The 15,182-nt window shown below is 52.1% G+C and overlaps 1 protein-coding gene across 5 annotated transcripts in view; it reads right to left on the bottom strand.

The window, feature by feature from the left end:
• Positions 1 to 13,412, bottom strand: part of NSMF (NMDA receptor synaptonuclear signaling and neuronal migration factor) — a 57,022-nt gene extending 43,610 nt beyond the window's left edge. For 3 of the 5 annotated variants that reach the window (XM_054393405.1, XM_054393402.1, XM_054393404.1), the window contains exons 1-2: positions 13,306 to 13,376; positions 3,287 to 3,348 (exon numbers count right to left, since the gene is read on the bottom strand). In XM_054393405.1, coding sequence (XP_054249380.1) covers positions 3,287 to 3,348; positions 13,306 to 13,376 — 133 coding nt within the window. Of the gene's footprint in view, positions 1 to 3,286; positions 3,349 to 13,305 lie in introns of all 5 variants that reach the window. The other 2 variants (XM_054393401.1, XM_054393403.1) reach the window with 1 other exon arrangement.
• Between the last annotated feature and the right edge of the window lie 1,770 nt (positions 13,413 to 15,182).

Raw genomic sequence — 15,182 nt, 5'->3', positions numbered from 1 at the left:
CTGCTCCACCAGGTCCCTGTCTGTGCTGTGCTGAGCACTCCAGAGCTGCCCCAGTACTGCAGGGGGGTCTCAGCAGAGCACAGCAGAGGGGCAGAATCCCCTCCCTGCCCCTGCTGCCCACACTGCTGGGGCTCAGCCCAGGACAGGCTGGGGCTGGGCTGGCAGTGCTTGGTGCTGCCTCATCTCCAGCCTCTCACCCATCAGCACCCCCAAGTCCTTCACCACAGGATTGCTTTCAATGCCTTCATCACTCAGCCAGTGCTGACACTGGGGATTGCCCTGACCATGCCCTGACCATTGTCCAAGGACTTGCACTTGGCCTCATGATCCTCCTGAAGTTCACACAGGCTCACACTTCAAGTTTGTCCAGGTCCCTCTGGATGGAGGCCAACCCCTCAGGCATGTCAGCTGCAGCCTGTGTTTGCAAGTCAACACTTCAGGATCTCATAAGGACTGTAGGATCTCCTAACGATGTAGATTGCTGCAGATGAGGATCACTGCTTGGTTCTTATCTGCAGCAACTAAACCTGCTTGGATTCAAGTGAAGAGGGCACCAAGAGGGCAGTAGGTATTCAAAGGTTTCCCTGCAGAGCTTGCAATGTGTTACAAGCACAGAGAGGTCTTAAGATCTGTGGAGCTCAGCAGTGGTACTTATCCAGGAGTCACAGCAGCTCTGTTTCCATGTTCTCCTCATCTACAGTCAGAGGAACAAGCAACTAGGAGCACCCCTAAGGCAAAGTAAAACAACAGCTTTGGAAGCAAGCATCAGAGAGGCTCCTACTCCTTGGCTTTGACCAGGGTTCTTCAGGCATCTGAACAGATCTCCAATTTCCCCTCACCCCCACCAGAGATTCTGCACCTGGCCTGAAGATGACCTCACAGCTACTATGAGGGCACTACAAAACCAGCAGGAGTCAGCACTTGTCCATGTTGGAAACTGGGGTAGGGACTGCAGAAAAGGACCAGAAGACTCCAGCTGACAGAAGCAGCTGCAAAAATGGCCAAGATAAAGGATGACTCTGGGAGCCCACCTCAGACCTGCCCATCCTCTCCCTTCCCTCTGCCTCACAAACACTTCAGCTCAGATGCATTAAACCCCAACCTGGTTCTGCCCTGCCCTTCCTACCACCATGGGTTGGTCTTAGACCAAATATTTTCATAATGTGTCACTGGAGTTTCTTATGCCTGAAAAAACAAAAGGAAATTAAAAAAAAAAAAAAAAAAAAAACAACAAAAAAAAAATCAAAGAGAGCTGCAGTATCTTGTTTTAAAGCCCTTCCATTCACAAAGTTATCACAGATCATCCAAGAACAACCTGAATGTCAAAGCAAAATGGCAGGGACTCACTCAGCTGGCTGCCAGAGGCTGGTGTGGTTGGGCTTGCTCCTTCAGCAAGAGGCAGTTCATAGAGTCACAGAATGGGTTGGGTTGGAAGGGACCTTAAAGATCACCCAGTTCCAATCCCCTGCCATGGGCAGGGACACCTCCCACCAGCCCAGCTTGCTCAGGGCCTCATCCAGCCTGGCCTTGAACACCTCCAGGGAGGGGGCAGCCACAGCCTTCCTGGGCAACCTGTGACAGTGTGTCCCCACCCTCACTGCAAACAATTTCTTTCTCATCTCCAGACTCAATCTCCTCTCCTCAAGCTTCAATCCATTCCCCCTCATCCTGGCACTCCCAGCCCTTGTCAGAAGTCCCTCCCCAGCTCTCCTGCAGCCCCTTCAGGTACTGGAAGGCTGTTCTAAGGTCTCCCTGGAGCCTTCTCTTCTCCATGCTGAACTCTCCTGCCTGCAGAGGTTTAAGCACACTTAAGAGCTTACATAAAACGATAACATCACTCTGCATTACATTCCATTTAATAACTTTATCCACTGCAAACCAGCTGAAGCTACAGAATCCCCTCCCTACTTGCTCACACAGGATTTTCTGTGGATTCCACAGGATTTTCTGTAGGTTTTGTAATGGCTTTATTGTCTGCAAAACATTTTCTTTCCTCAGAGAGCTACACAGCCTTGTTAGAAGTCAAGTGAGTTTCTCTTGTGCTCTCTTGCCCATCGAACAGAACTCATCAGGAGCTGACAGGGCCCAGTATCTGCAGCTGAAGAATGACCACATTAGCCAGCACATGCTGGTGTGCCCCTTGTGACAAGGCAAATCTCATTTGAATGCCTGTTGAAGCAAATGCTGGCAATAAATGCAGCTGGCAGCTTTGCCAGCCCGTGGCACAGACATTAAGCACATCAGTTAATGCACCAGAACTCACCTTTTGTTACCCCCCAGGGAAAGCAAGACCCCGGGTGGGGACAAACCAGTGCAGGATCCTTTCACTTCCCACCTGAAACTTCTTCCAAGAACATCAGCTCTAGGGTTGAATTTGTGACAGGACACTTGTCCACTAAATTGCCCTTGTGCCCACAGTCCACCAGAGCCTTGAGCCACCAAGCTGCCTTTGCTCCTCAAGGGCTTCACAGCTCTCAGAGGGAGCTCCTCCTGTCCCTCTGCTACTGTGACTGTTCAGGCTGAGTGTTTCCAAAAAAAGAAGCCACAGAGTTGAGCTCTCCAGTGTCTGGAGTCCCAGCCCAGTGGGGGCACACAGGAGCTAGTGTATTGCTACCCATAAATCCTGCACCCTTACCAATCTGGCTGCAAAGTCGTTGTCTCTCTTTCTTCCCTCTCTGCTCCTGTGGGAGAGAGATGCTCTCTTATCTGGTAACCATGGGGGAGTATCAGAGGCCTCTTTGGCCTGAATAATTTTTTTTTTCCCTGCACAATCTTGGCCTGTTTAGGCCTAATGCCAGGATAAAAAGCTGGGGAGGGAGATGGGGAGGGAGATGGGGATGGGAGGGGGGGGATGGGCAGTTCAGGCCTGGCCAGCCTGAAACCAGCCTAGCAAAGGGGCAGGGGGAAGAAAGAGCCCTGGGGGTTTTTGGTGAACCTCAGGTGGGGCGAAGGGGAGTGCTGGGTTGTGTGTTAAGTTTAGATTGGGGATTTCTTTGAACTTTATCTGCTGTGCTATGCTCACCACTGTGCTTTGTAGTTTGTGTAGTCTCTGAATTGCTTTTCCATTTAAAGTTTCCATCACTATCCAATCCATTTGTGTGACCCTTCTTCTTTTGCCCCTTTTGGAAGGGCAGAGCAATCTGTCCCACTCCAAACTGGAGCAGAGGGCAGCTGCTGAGATCTCAGCCTGCCCCTCTATGATCAGTGAGGGCAGTGTCCTTCCAAAGCCTGTTAACAAAGAGCTGCATGCACACAGGGCCAGGCAGGAGGCTGGCAGTTCTCTTACCTGAGCCGTTCCTGCCCTCGGGGTGGGTTTGTGACAGGTACTCTCCAAACGCCCGCGCCGCTCTGCGCCCCAGCAGCACAGCAGCCAGCCCAGCAGAGAGAGAGAGAAGGGTCATGGTTAAAGGCTAAGGAAAGAAGCAACAGTTCAACATCAACCTATTGCTGTTCTCCTGCAGCTGCCACTCCCTCAGCTTCGGGCAACACCCATGTAAACAGGCTGCAATAGCAGTGGGGGCTCCCTGGTTACACACCTCAGCTTCCACCTGGCCAAAGGAGACACAGCTGGACTGCAAGCCCAGGGCTGGTTCAGCCTTTAGCTTCTCTGTTCAAACAAACAACCAACATTGGAATGCACCTGCATTAAACTTGGCCTTGCTTTGGTGAAGCACACAGGAAATGGCTCACTGCCTCTAACCACTCTAAGTTAAATCCCTTCTGGCATCATGGGAGGAGGGCCTTCCACCCCAGACTCAACCATCTCCAAAGCTTTCTGCTTTGGTTCTGAATGATGCCACCTGTGAGCTATCTCAGCTGAGACCTTAATCCTAACACCCATTTTACCTACCTTCACCCTAAGTTCTCCAGCACCAGCTATGTCAGTATTTGGATTACTGAAGAACTTCATTTCAGGAACCCCCACAACACCCCATAAAAGCCGCTGCTGGTTCTCTGATGGATGCAGGTCCCATGGATGACTGAGATTTTACTGAAATAGGTTAGGAATCAACTAGGCAGGGTGAGCTCAACCCTCATCACACATCAAGGCCCACATAAGAGAGGAAACCTATGAATATTCCAGCCAGGGAAAAGCTTTCTGCTTGCAGCCCACACTAGAATCCTTGGTCAAGGCATGCATCTCTTGGCATGCAGCAAGGGCAATCTCTGGTCTCCTCCTGCCAGGACATATGTAGCACCCTGCTGCTGTGCTGCTTCTCCAGTACCCCGGACCTGTGACTCGAGAGGGCTAACAGCAGCTCTTCCCCAGCCATCCATCTACCCCAGGTTTGTGGAGCCTGCACACCAGACAAAGACTTGCTGCAACAGGGAAGACTCTCCACTGCTGTCTTCCTCTTTCAGAGCTGCCCAACCTCACAACATCCCTCTCTAGTCCCAGCTGCCATGAAAGGCTACACTCCTAAGAGCCATCAAACATCCAAGTGGAAAATGGCTTTGACCTCCAAAACAACCTTCTGCTTTGCTACTCAATGCAGCAGCATACCCCAACTTGTGCAGCCAGGATTTTCCCTCACTGCTTTTACACACCTCCTCCCAAAGGGGAGAGCTTAACAAAGCCACAATGCACCTCCTGGAAGGAGTGGGAAGTCCATCTGTCATCCACAGCCAGCAACACAGGATCGATATGAAGGATGAAGAAAGAGTAATTTAATCTCCGTGAGACTAAATTTCAGCACAGCCAAATGCAAAATGCTGTGGAGCAGCAGCTGGAGCTGTGTGAGTAGCAAGGTTCTGCATCACCACAGACTAACACACAGTGCTGAGGGCTTTTCTGTTTCCAGATTCTTCCTGTCTAGTGCCCAGCTGCACCTTCAGACACCAGCCTGAGGTGGTCATTGCCCAAACCCTCTTCCTCAGTGCTTAAGCACCCCCAGAGATCATAGCATAGTCTGGGTTAGAAGATACCTTGAAGATCATCCAGTTCCAACCCCCTGCCATGGGCAGGGACACCACCAGCCCAGGTTGCTGAAGGACTCATCCACCCTGGCCTTGAACACTTTCAGAGAGGAGGCAGCCACAACTTCCCTGGGCAACCTGTTCCAGTGTCTCCCCACTCTCACTCTAAAGAATTTCTTTCTCATCTCCAGTCTCAATCTCCCCTCCTCAAGCTTCATTTTCTCTCCCTTACCACTATAAGCCCTTGTCAAAAGCCCCTCACCACCTCTCCTGTATCCTTCAGATACTGGAAGGCTGCTCTAAGGCCTCCCTGGAGCCTTCTCTTCTCCAGGCTGAACTCTCCTGCCTGCAGAGGTTTAACCACACTTAAGAGCTGTCAAGAAAAACTTAAAGATGATCAGATCACAAGGGAGCTGCACCATCAGCATGCAGTTCCCACCATGAAGAACAAAGTCATAACCATCACAGAAGGTCAAGTCCTTGCTCTCCCAGCCTGTCTGGGCAAAAAGCAGGACTTAGTCCTGGAGCAATACACAGGTGTAAAGCTGGGAGCTGGAGTGTGATAGCTTCAGGAAAGTGGTTGAGTTACCATCCCTGGAGGCATTTAACAGATGTGGCACTTGGGGACATGGTTTAGTGGTGGACTTGGCAGTGTCAGGTTTAGAGTTGAACCTGACAATCTTTAAGTTTTTTTCCAGCCTAAATGACTCTGTGATTCTAACATCAGGCTGTGCAGAGCCTGCCCTGCCCTCTGTGTGAGGGGTGGTTGAGGCTCAGGCAAAGCCATGGCTGATCTCATGTAGCACTGACAACAGCCACACTTTGAGCAGAAGGCTGGGCTCGAGGCTTCCAAGATCTGCTCCACCAAGAATTCAAGGTTTCCAATGGAAACGTCTGTCCTTGCAAGACATCAAATCCATTCACAAAGGGAGCACTTAGACCCCTGAGGAAGACTGAAGCTTCTCTTGTGCCTCAGCAGTCATTTCATGCAGAAAAGGGGTAACAAGAAGCAAGTTCTGAGGTGAATTCTCAAAAATCAAGATTTAGTCTGTAACCAGTTCAAAGGCTCCAAGGCCATGTTGGTTCATCTGTCATTCCCCTTGTTCATCTTTCTGACAATGCACAAAGCCTCCCTGAAAAACTGAATCAGTGCTTCACCCTTAAGTGCAAGCCACAGGCTCCAAAAAAAAAAAAAAAAAAAAAATCAGCACCAAGCACTTTCCAAGACCCAAACTGCAAATGGTTGCCACAGAGGCTAAGAGAAGCACTGCTCCCTCCATGCCACCCCTCTCCACAGGGAAAATCCTGTCACTCAGGATCAGAGCCCAAGCTTAAAGGCACTACACTGTCTCTAACCTCACCCTCCTGTTCCTCCAAGCTGATGAGACAGGAGCACTGCATCCAGTTCTGGGGCCCCCAACTCAAGAGGGACATGGACCTACTGGAGCAGGTCCAGAGAAGGCCACGAAGATGATCAGAGGGCTGGAGGACCTCTGCTGTGGGGAAGGGCTGAGAGAGTTGGGGATGTTCAGCCTGGAGAAGAGAAGGCTCCAGGGAGACCTTAGAGCTGCATTTCAATATCTGAAGGGGACCTACAGGAAGGCTGGGGAGGGACTGTTCAGAAGGACTGTGGGGATAGGATGAAGGGCAACTGGAGTAGGGGAGATTTAGGTTGGACATCAGGAGGAAGTTCTTCACCATGGCTGAGGCTCCATTCCTGGAGACATTCAAGCTCGGACTTGCTGTGGCCCAGGGCAGCCTGATCTAGCAGGAGGTGTCCCTTCTGACTGCAGGAGGGTTGGACAAGATGACCTTTGAGGGTCCTTTCCAACCCAATGCAATCTGTGAATCTGTAAAATCCCAACTGCCAGAGCTCCCAGAGCACAGGCAATGCCCAGACCTCTCCCTGCAGGTCAGAAGCACAGAGGTGCTCAGAGCCATCACTGCCCAGCCCAGGCTCAACCTGCAGTTCTGTCACTACTGTTCCAGGGCTCTCAGATGCTGGAGGCCAACCCAAGAGCAAACAAACAGACACTTGATCACAGCTATCTAGCAGCAGCTAACGAGGCAATGAGGCCTGCACAGCACAGTGTGCAGCAGGCATTTTCCAGCCAATTACACTGCAAACTTCAGACTAATTTTTGTGCCTATTATCTCAGTGGTTCCCTTCCACATATCTGCTTTCCAAGCACCATCAGCTTCTCCTTGGCTGTGCCTCAGATGCTCTCCCACAGATATCTGCATGTGCCCTTTGCCAAGGGGGCTCTGCTGGCCACGCTTGCTCCTTATGCCTGACCTCTCTTTGCCAAGCCTTTTGTGTTCCTTCCCTGCCCTCACTGTGCTCACAGTCACCTCAGTCTACCAGCACTTGCCCTCATCATTACTGTGTCATTTACCCCCTCCTCTCCTTGCTCACCCACTGACTTGCCTGAAATAAATTCAGAGCACAACTCAAACAGATGGCAGCTGCTCTGTCCATCCCATTCTCCTCTACCCCTTTCATCACCACACTGTGTTAATACACACCACACAACCATACCCCTCTCTCAGCTCAGTTTTAACTCCACTATCACAGCCAATGTAGAATCCTAAAATGGTTTGGGTTGAAAGGGACCTTAAAGATCATCTAGTTCCAACCCCCTCCCACGGGCAGCGACACCTCCCACTAGCCCAGGTAGCTCAAGGACTCATCCAACCTGCCTTTGAACACTTCCAGGCTTGGAGCTTTCACAACTTCTCAGGGAAAACTGTTCCAGTTCCTTACCACCCTCATGGGGAAGAATTTCCTCCTAATGTCTCATGTCAATCCAGCTTCTTCCAGTTAGAAGCCATTACCCCTTGTCTATCACTAGCTGCCTTTGTAAGTGTTCCTCTCAAGTAGTTCAAGTCTTGACCAGCCTGGTCTAGTGTGAGGTATCCCTGCCCACAGCAGGGGGCTTGGGACTGGATGATCTTTATGGTCCCTTCTAACCCAAACCATTCTGTGACAGTTTGGATGGTGAGTCCCACCAAGCTGCTGGATGGTGCTGGACAAAAACCCCTTCAGCTGAGTTCAGAGCAGAGACACTCCAGGATAATTTAACTAGCAAGAGATAAAAAAGAGAGAAACTGTTCCACATAAGAGGTGAAGCAGAAGGTGCCTTACAGATACCTGGGCCAATGAGCTATAACCCTGAGTGTGTGACACTGCAAAAGCTGCATACAAATGAGCAGGTAGCACTGCGAGGTGATCAGCTGATGACATGACAGGTTTAGCCCTGACTCATCTAGAGAGGTTTTCATTTCAGTGGCAGATCAGACCTGCATGTTCCAGAGTCAGCACAGCTTGGTTTAACAAAAGGACATCAACCAGGGACCAGAGCCTCGGTGCACTGCGCTCCTGACCCAAACCAGGAAAGACAAGACTGCCACTGCCTGGGAGAAAACACCAGCCTCTCCTCCAGCTTCTCCATCAGAACCACTTCAGCAGAGCAGAGGGCAGGATGGGGCAGCAATCATGGGCAGCTGCCCTCCTGAGGGCAGTTTTCACTGCTGGCTGTGCTCAGCTGGATGTCAAAGCTGGGCTCAGGCCTGGAAGAGAAATGGAGATGTTGCAAAGAAGCACAGACTGTCTAGACAGACATTTGCTAGAAGGAGGAAAGCCATCAAGTAACAAAGATCTCAATTACAACATGATGGGCATGGAGTAGCCCTCATGTCTCTGAAATAATCACATCAACAGGGTACAAGGGGCCTTGATGCATACCAGCAGCTATGAGAAATTGATGCACACAAATGGATGAGATGCACCAGACTGACACTGAACCGAGTGTCTTGAAACACTCAGAGCTACATGAAAGACCTGAGGTAACTCCATTTGGAGCACAGCAGAGAGCTAAGTACAACCTGGACTATTCAGGAGCGTTACATGGAAACATGCAGAACACCCACCACCTGCTCGTGTTCTTTCAGAAGCACTGCCCAGAGGAGTTGCAGCAGGAATCTGTTGTGACAGCATCTGACAGAGCTGCATCTCAGGAAAACAAGAGAGATCTCCTGCATCATCAGGACCTACGTCCTCCTCCTCCAGCAGCAATCCTGCTTTTGTCACTATGCAGGGAGGAGAACACTGCCAGCACCTCCAGAGTTAACAGCTCAGTCACTGAAGACTGCTGACACCTACGTTGTTTAAACCCAAGAGTAACAATACCCTGACAAAAATTAAGTTTGCTGAAATCTCTATGTGGGAGATGGTAGCTAGAAAATTTTAATTTCAGATTTTGAAATTCTAAATTCTCACTCTCCAGAAAGGGAAATCGAATGTCAGCAAGGGATCTTAAAGTCAAAGACCCCACAGTCATGTAGGAAATCACAGTCACAAAGCTTGGACAGGAGGAGGGAGGACAGAGCAGGTAGAAGTGAAAAGAACGAGGCAAGCAAAGCATGAGAGAGTTCACACCACTCTCAGGAAAATTCACAAAGGGAAAAAGGAATTTAGACTCCATGAAGGACCTCAGTCTAAGCCTAGAACTGTTCAGGCAGTAGGGAACCTGGGACAAGGACACATTCAAGTACCCTGGAAGTTTGTCAGTGCAAGACTTGCCCTTTTGCTGCAGTTAATGTTTTGTGGCCATGTTTAAACTGCTCCCCAGCCCTCTCTGGTCAGCAGAGAGGGAGTGAGACCAAACCTTACCTCTCTAGGGGCTATCTCGGACTAGACACCAAAGTCTGAAATTCGATAAGCTGAACCACACTCTCAACTCTAATGTATTTCTTGTGCTAAGCACAGCAAGGAGAGATGGTTCTGGAACAGCCAAGTGAAAGCCTCATGTCTGCCTGCTCACGCTAGCGTGCACTTGCAAAGAAAAGCTGGAGGTCCAAAGCAGAGCTGCAGGAGAAGACTGAATGTATCTGGAGTGGTAAGAATTGTTCTGCAGGCAGCAAGGACAGAGGGAGCTCGTTTCATAGAATCATGGAATGGTTTGGGTTGGAAGGGACATTTAAAGGTCATCGAGTCCAACCACCTCGCAGTGAGAAGGGATATCTTCAACTAGATTAAGTTGCTCAGAGCCCCACCCAACCTGACCTGGAGTGTTTCCAGGGATAGGACTTCTACCACCTCCCTGGGCAACTGGTTTCAAAAGCTTTGCCTGATCTATGCCCTTGAAGGGTGCTAAGGAAGCCGAAGAGCATGTGTCAGACACTACTCAGGCTGGGACCCTGAAGAGAATCTGCACCAGCCCAAACCACAGCAGCCTGGGAGCTGTCAGCAGAGGGGCAGCACCAAGGTCATGAGTCAAGGACAACTGCGTCATCCCTGCATTCAGCACTTATGCCCTGGGAGCTGCAAGGCAAAAAAGCAGACAGAGGAAGGAAAGAGTCTGGCAGCGAGATCTTGTGTACGAGGGCTTCAGATCTGATCCAAGCAACAGCACCGAGCCACAGGCATCTCCTGGTGCCGTGCACAGAACCTTCTCTCAGGAGAAGGCAAGACCACAGGGACCAAAGTTACCAACACTGTGGATGCTCTCAACAACAGCAGATCAGAGCAACTCTGCCATTGTTTGGAAGATGCTATTTAAAAGATCTAGCACACAAGAAACTGCGCAGAGCTTAATTAATTCTTCTGGGACAAGAGGCTCCCCTGAGTCTCCACTCTGCAGAGATTTTGATTTAAGCATATGGAGAGCCTGCACCTTCTGCTTCCATCACCTTGCTCAGGACAGCAAGCACACGACGCTCCCCGCTCAGCAGGACACTCAGGTGCACACACACTCACCCCAGCCACCCATAATAAATAGACATCAGTGGCCACTTGGACTTGCAGCAGATTTAAGATTATTTCTCTTTTAGAGAGAAAAATGAGGAGAAATATGAACAGGGTAGAGCTCAGGAGGTGCAGAGAAACAATCCCAGGGCATCTCCTCCTGCAGCACAAGAACAGGACCCCCACAGCTGTCTACACAGAACTGCAGGGGACCTGGCCATTGCAGCAGTGCTACCCACACAGGTGATCCGAGTCAGCAACCCTCATGGGCAGGGCAGCATCACCTGTCTATGTAGCCTTATCTACTGTCCTGCAGAGTCCTCACTGTAGATAAGGAAAATGAGGACACTAAGGATACATGGAAGAGGACCCAGAGCAGAGGAACCATGCATGATGTGTTCCAGGAAGCCTTCCAGCTGGTGGGTCATGACTGCTGTAGAAATTTTGAGTGTGGCAGAGACCGCACAAGGCAGGGACTGAGATGTGCCTGGATGGAGGCACACTGACAGCGCTTCTTCCCACCAGCACTTTCTCCATGCAAAGGGGCAATGCAGGGAGCTCCTCCACAAGTTCTATGCTCTCCTCAAAGGCTTTTTCAATTAGACATTTCCAGTACAGCGCATGAATGGAAAGACACAGAAGGGCACCTGTGCTGCACCAGGGTCTGTGTGACCATGCGCTCCTCAAGGACTTTCTGTTCCCATGCCAAGTCCATTCAGATAACTTTCCTGGTCAAACTACCACAATTCACACCACCACAAGACACCTCAAGAATTCCCATAGAATAGTAGCAGCAGATGGACAGTAATTAAAGCAGGTATATAGCAAACCAGAGCCTCAGAGGCACCTCCTGGGCTTCACACAGAATCACAGAATGTTAGGGGTTGGAAAGGACCTTGAAAGCTCATCCAGTCTGAGCCACCTGCAAGAGCAGGATCACCTAGAGCAGATCACACAGGAACACATCCAGGTGCTGAGTAACATCTGCCCATCCTGGTGCAGGCTACCGAGCCACTGCTTTCAAAATACATTAGCTGCTCCCAAACACCCACAGGAGCGTCTGAAATCTCACGGATTACCCAGTGTGTTGTTTGTGTGCCTGTCTAATCCCACACCCAGAGCCCCATTACAGCAGTTATGGTGCATTTTGTGTCACTTCTGTATATCCATCTGGCTGACATCTGCCAAAATGAATCCCACTTCCAGAGCTCAGAGCACTGCTGAAAGCACTCACGGTTTTGTTACTGGGCACACGATAATGTGAGTAAAAGTTCCAGACTCTGCCTGGACAGCTTCCTCCAGAGACACTCTGGACTTTGAAGGATGGATTCCTTCACAACACAGACAGCAACAGATAGACATCTTTGGATCTTTTCACTTGAAGCCATAAGTCTGCCTTTCCTCCAGTCACGGCAGAGATGCCATAATGGTGAGTTACAGTCACAGAGAGGTGACTGAGATCTCCCAGCACCAAGTCCTACACATGACTCTGGGTTATTCTAATGCCTAACACAAAGGAGACGTTATATAATCCAGCTGGAAAGTTTATTTCTTCCCATCTTTTTCAGCAGCAAAGAGCTAGTCTGGATGTAGCAGAGATCTGACAGCCCTACCCCTCTGCACAGCTGCAAGAGCAGCAAAAAAGCTGCGCCAATGCCCCCCGATAGTCACCGGGCAATTGCTGTGACTTCCATCTTCCTGGGCAAGGGGCATTGTAGCAAAGCTCACCTGTGACAGCTTCTTAAACAGAAGTACAATCAAGCAGCAATCCAGTTGCTAGGATCCCCCATGTTTGATGCTAAAAAAACAGGGGATCAGGCAGTAACTGAAACACTACGCTGCAGGACAAGCAACGTAACCTAACAGGCACATAGGAGCACCCGATCTCTTAACTGCTTAATGTAGTGGCTTGGGACACTCCCCAAGAGGGCAGATATGGTGGGATCCAGATTTTCATGCAATAGGTTTTCCACTCAAAGGAGCAAGACCTCTTGAAGGCAGCCAGTGACTTTGCCCTCGGACACACAGCTGGCATTTGAGCCCATGAGAAACCACCGAGCAAACAGACCACGCGTCCAGTTCCCGAGGATGAAAAAGATCTAGCCCTGGCGAATCCAATTCTGACCTGTTCCGTGCCAACCTGGCAAACAAAACGTGCGGATGATGTTGGCCAGGCCGGCAGCAAGAAGCGAGGACACCCTTGGGGACAAACCACCTCTCCAAAGGCTGAGGCTCCGCTGCGTGCGGGAGGAGCGCGGTCGCCCGCAGCCACCAGCCGGCTGCAAGCGGGTGGCTGCAGCGGCAGCCAGCCAGGGCGACTGCCCGGCAGTGTCCCGCGGGCACAACCGGGGGTCCCTCCAAGCTCTCCTGCCCCACGCCGCCGTTCCTGAGCCCCGGGACAGAGCACCCTGCCGCGATGGTCTTGCGCCGCTGCCGCTCCGACCCTGGGGGCACAGCCCAGGGGTCATGCCCGCAGCCGGCCACCTGGGCGCGTCCCGAGGGGCTCGGGGCCTTGCCCTCAGCTCGGCGCCCCCAGGGCAGAGCCCCCGACACAGCCGGGGGCGGGCAGGGTCCCCGGCACCGTGGGGGCTCCCTGAGGCGCTGCCCGCGGGGCCCCGCCCGGCCCCTCGATACCCACCTACCTCACTTTAGCCGCCACCGACGACATGGCCTCGTTCCTCAGCGTCTTCCTTTTGGACACGGCTGTGCCCATATTCGCTCGGAGGGGAGCCGCCGGGGGAGCGCTCATCGCACGACCCCGCGGCTGCCCATGCCGCGGCGGGGCCGGGTGCCGGGGCGCCGCCGCCGCCCCTCACTGCCGCGCTGCCTCAGCACCCCGCCATGCCGCGGCACCCCCCGGCCCCGCTGCCCCCGGCGAGTGCAGCGCTCCGTCGCCGCCGCTGCCTCCTCATTGACTGCGGCAGGAGGCAGGGCCCGGGCGCCGCCCGCCGCCCAGGAAGCGCTGCTATATTTGGCCGGCGGCTCCCTCTTCTCCGCCCCCACCACCTCCCGGCTGACATCATGGTGGCCGGCCCCGCCTGAGGGGACGCGGCGGGCGTGAGGAGGCTGCCTTGCACCGGCGACCCCGGGGAAGGGCAGTCGTAAAGTCAGCGAATCGTTCTTGACCTTTCAGGTCAAGCCCAGCTATGAACCCAGCACTGCCAGGTCACACTATATGTCCCATCACATCTACATGGCTTTGAAACCACTACAGGCATGGGGACTTCACCACTGCTCTGGGCAGACTGTGCCGGGGCTTAGCCACTCGTTCAGGGAAAAAATTATTCCTCATGTCCAGCCTAAGACTCCCCTGGGGCAACTTGAGGCCATTTTCTCTCATGCTGTCACTTGTTACTTGAGAGAACAGATCAAACCCCAGCTCACTGCAGCCTCCTCTCAGGGAGCTGTAGAGAGCAATGAGGTCTCCCCTCAGCCTCCAGGCTAAACACCCCCAGTTCCCTCAGCTGCTCCTCCCCAGCCCTGTTCTCTAGACCCTTCACCAGTTTTGTTGCCCTTCTCTGGACCTGCTCCAGTCTTCAATGTCCTTCTTGGAGCAAGAGCCCCAAATCTGAACCACTATTTGAGGTGTGGCCTCACTAGTGCCCTGCACAGGAGCACCAGCACTACCCTCATCCTGCTGGTCATTGCTGATCCAGGCCAGGATGCTGGTGACCTTCTTGGCCACCCCTGGGCACACACACTGGCTTATATTCAGCTGCTGTCAACCTGCACCCCCAGATCTTTCTCTGCTGGGCAGTTTCCAGCCACTCTGCCCCATGCCTGGAGCCTTCATGGGGTTGTTGTGACCCAAGTGCAGGACCCAGTACTTGGACTTGTAGAACCACATCCCACTGGCCTTAGCCTATAATCTATCCTGGCCAGGTCCCTCTGCAGAGCCTCCCTACCCTCCAGCTGACCAACACTGCCACCCAATTTAGTGTCATCTGCAAAGTGACTCAGGGTGCCCTCAACCCCCTCATCCAGCCCACTGCTAAAGATATCAAAGAGCCTGAGGAGCACCACTTGTGACTGGCCACCAGCTGGCTGTCACTCCATTCTCCAGCACTCTCTGAGCCCAGCCATCAACCTATCCTTTTATCCAGTGAAGCATCCACCCATCCAAGCTGTGAGCCCAGCAGGGTGCTGTGGGAACCAGTTTCAAAGGCTTTACTAAAGTCCACGTGGACAACATCCACAGCGTTTTCTTCATCCACTAAGCAGGTCACCTTGTCAGAGAAGGAGATCAGGTCCATCAAGCAGGACCTGCCTCTCACAAACCCATGCTGACTGGGCCAGTTCTGCTGTATGTGCCTCGTGATGGCACTCAAGATGATCTGCTCCATAACCTTCCCTGTCACTGAGGTCAGACTGACAGGTTTACTGGACCCTGGTTCTGGCCCTTCTTGTAGATGGGCATCACATTTTCTAACCTTCAGTCAACTGGGACTGCCCTGGTTAGCCAGAACTGATAGTGCAGCCATCAGCAGAGTCCCATGGTCCTGCCCATCTTGGTTTGGGG

The sequence above is a fragment of the Indicator indicator genome, chromosome 28 (assembly GCF_027791375.1).
Source record: "Indicator indicator isolate 239-I01 chromosome 28, UM_Iind_1.1, whole genome shotgun sequence".
Lineage (NCBI taxonomy): Eukaryota > Metazoa > Chordata > Aves > Piciformes > Indicatoridae > Indicator > Indicator indicator.
This window is presented reverse-complemented; position numbering and strand designations above follow the sequence as displayed.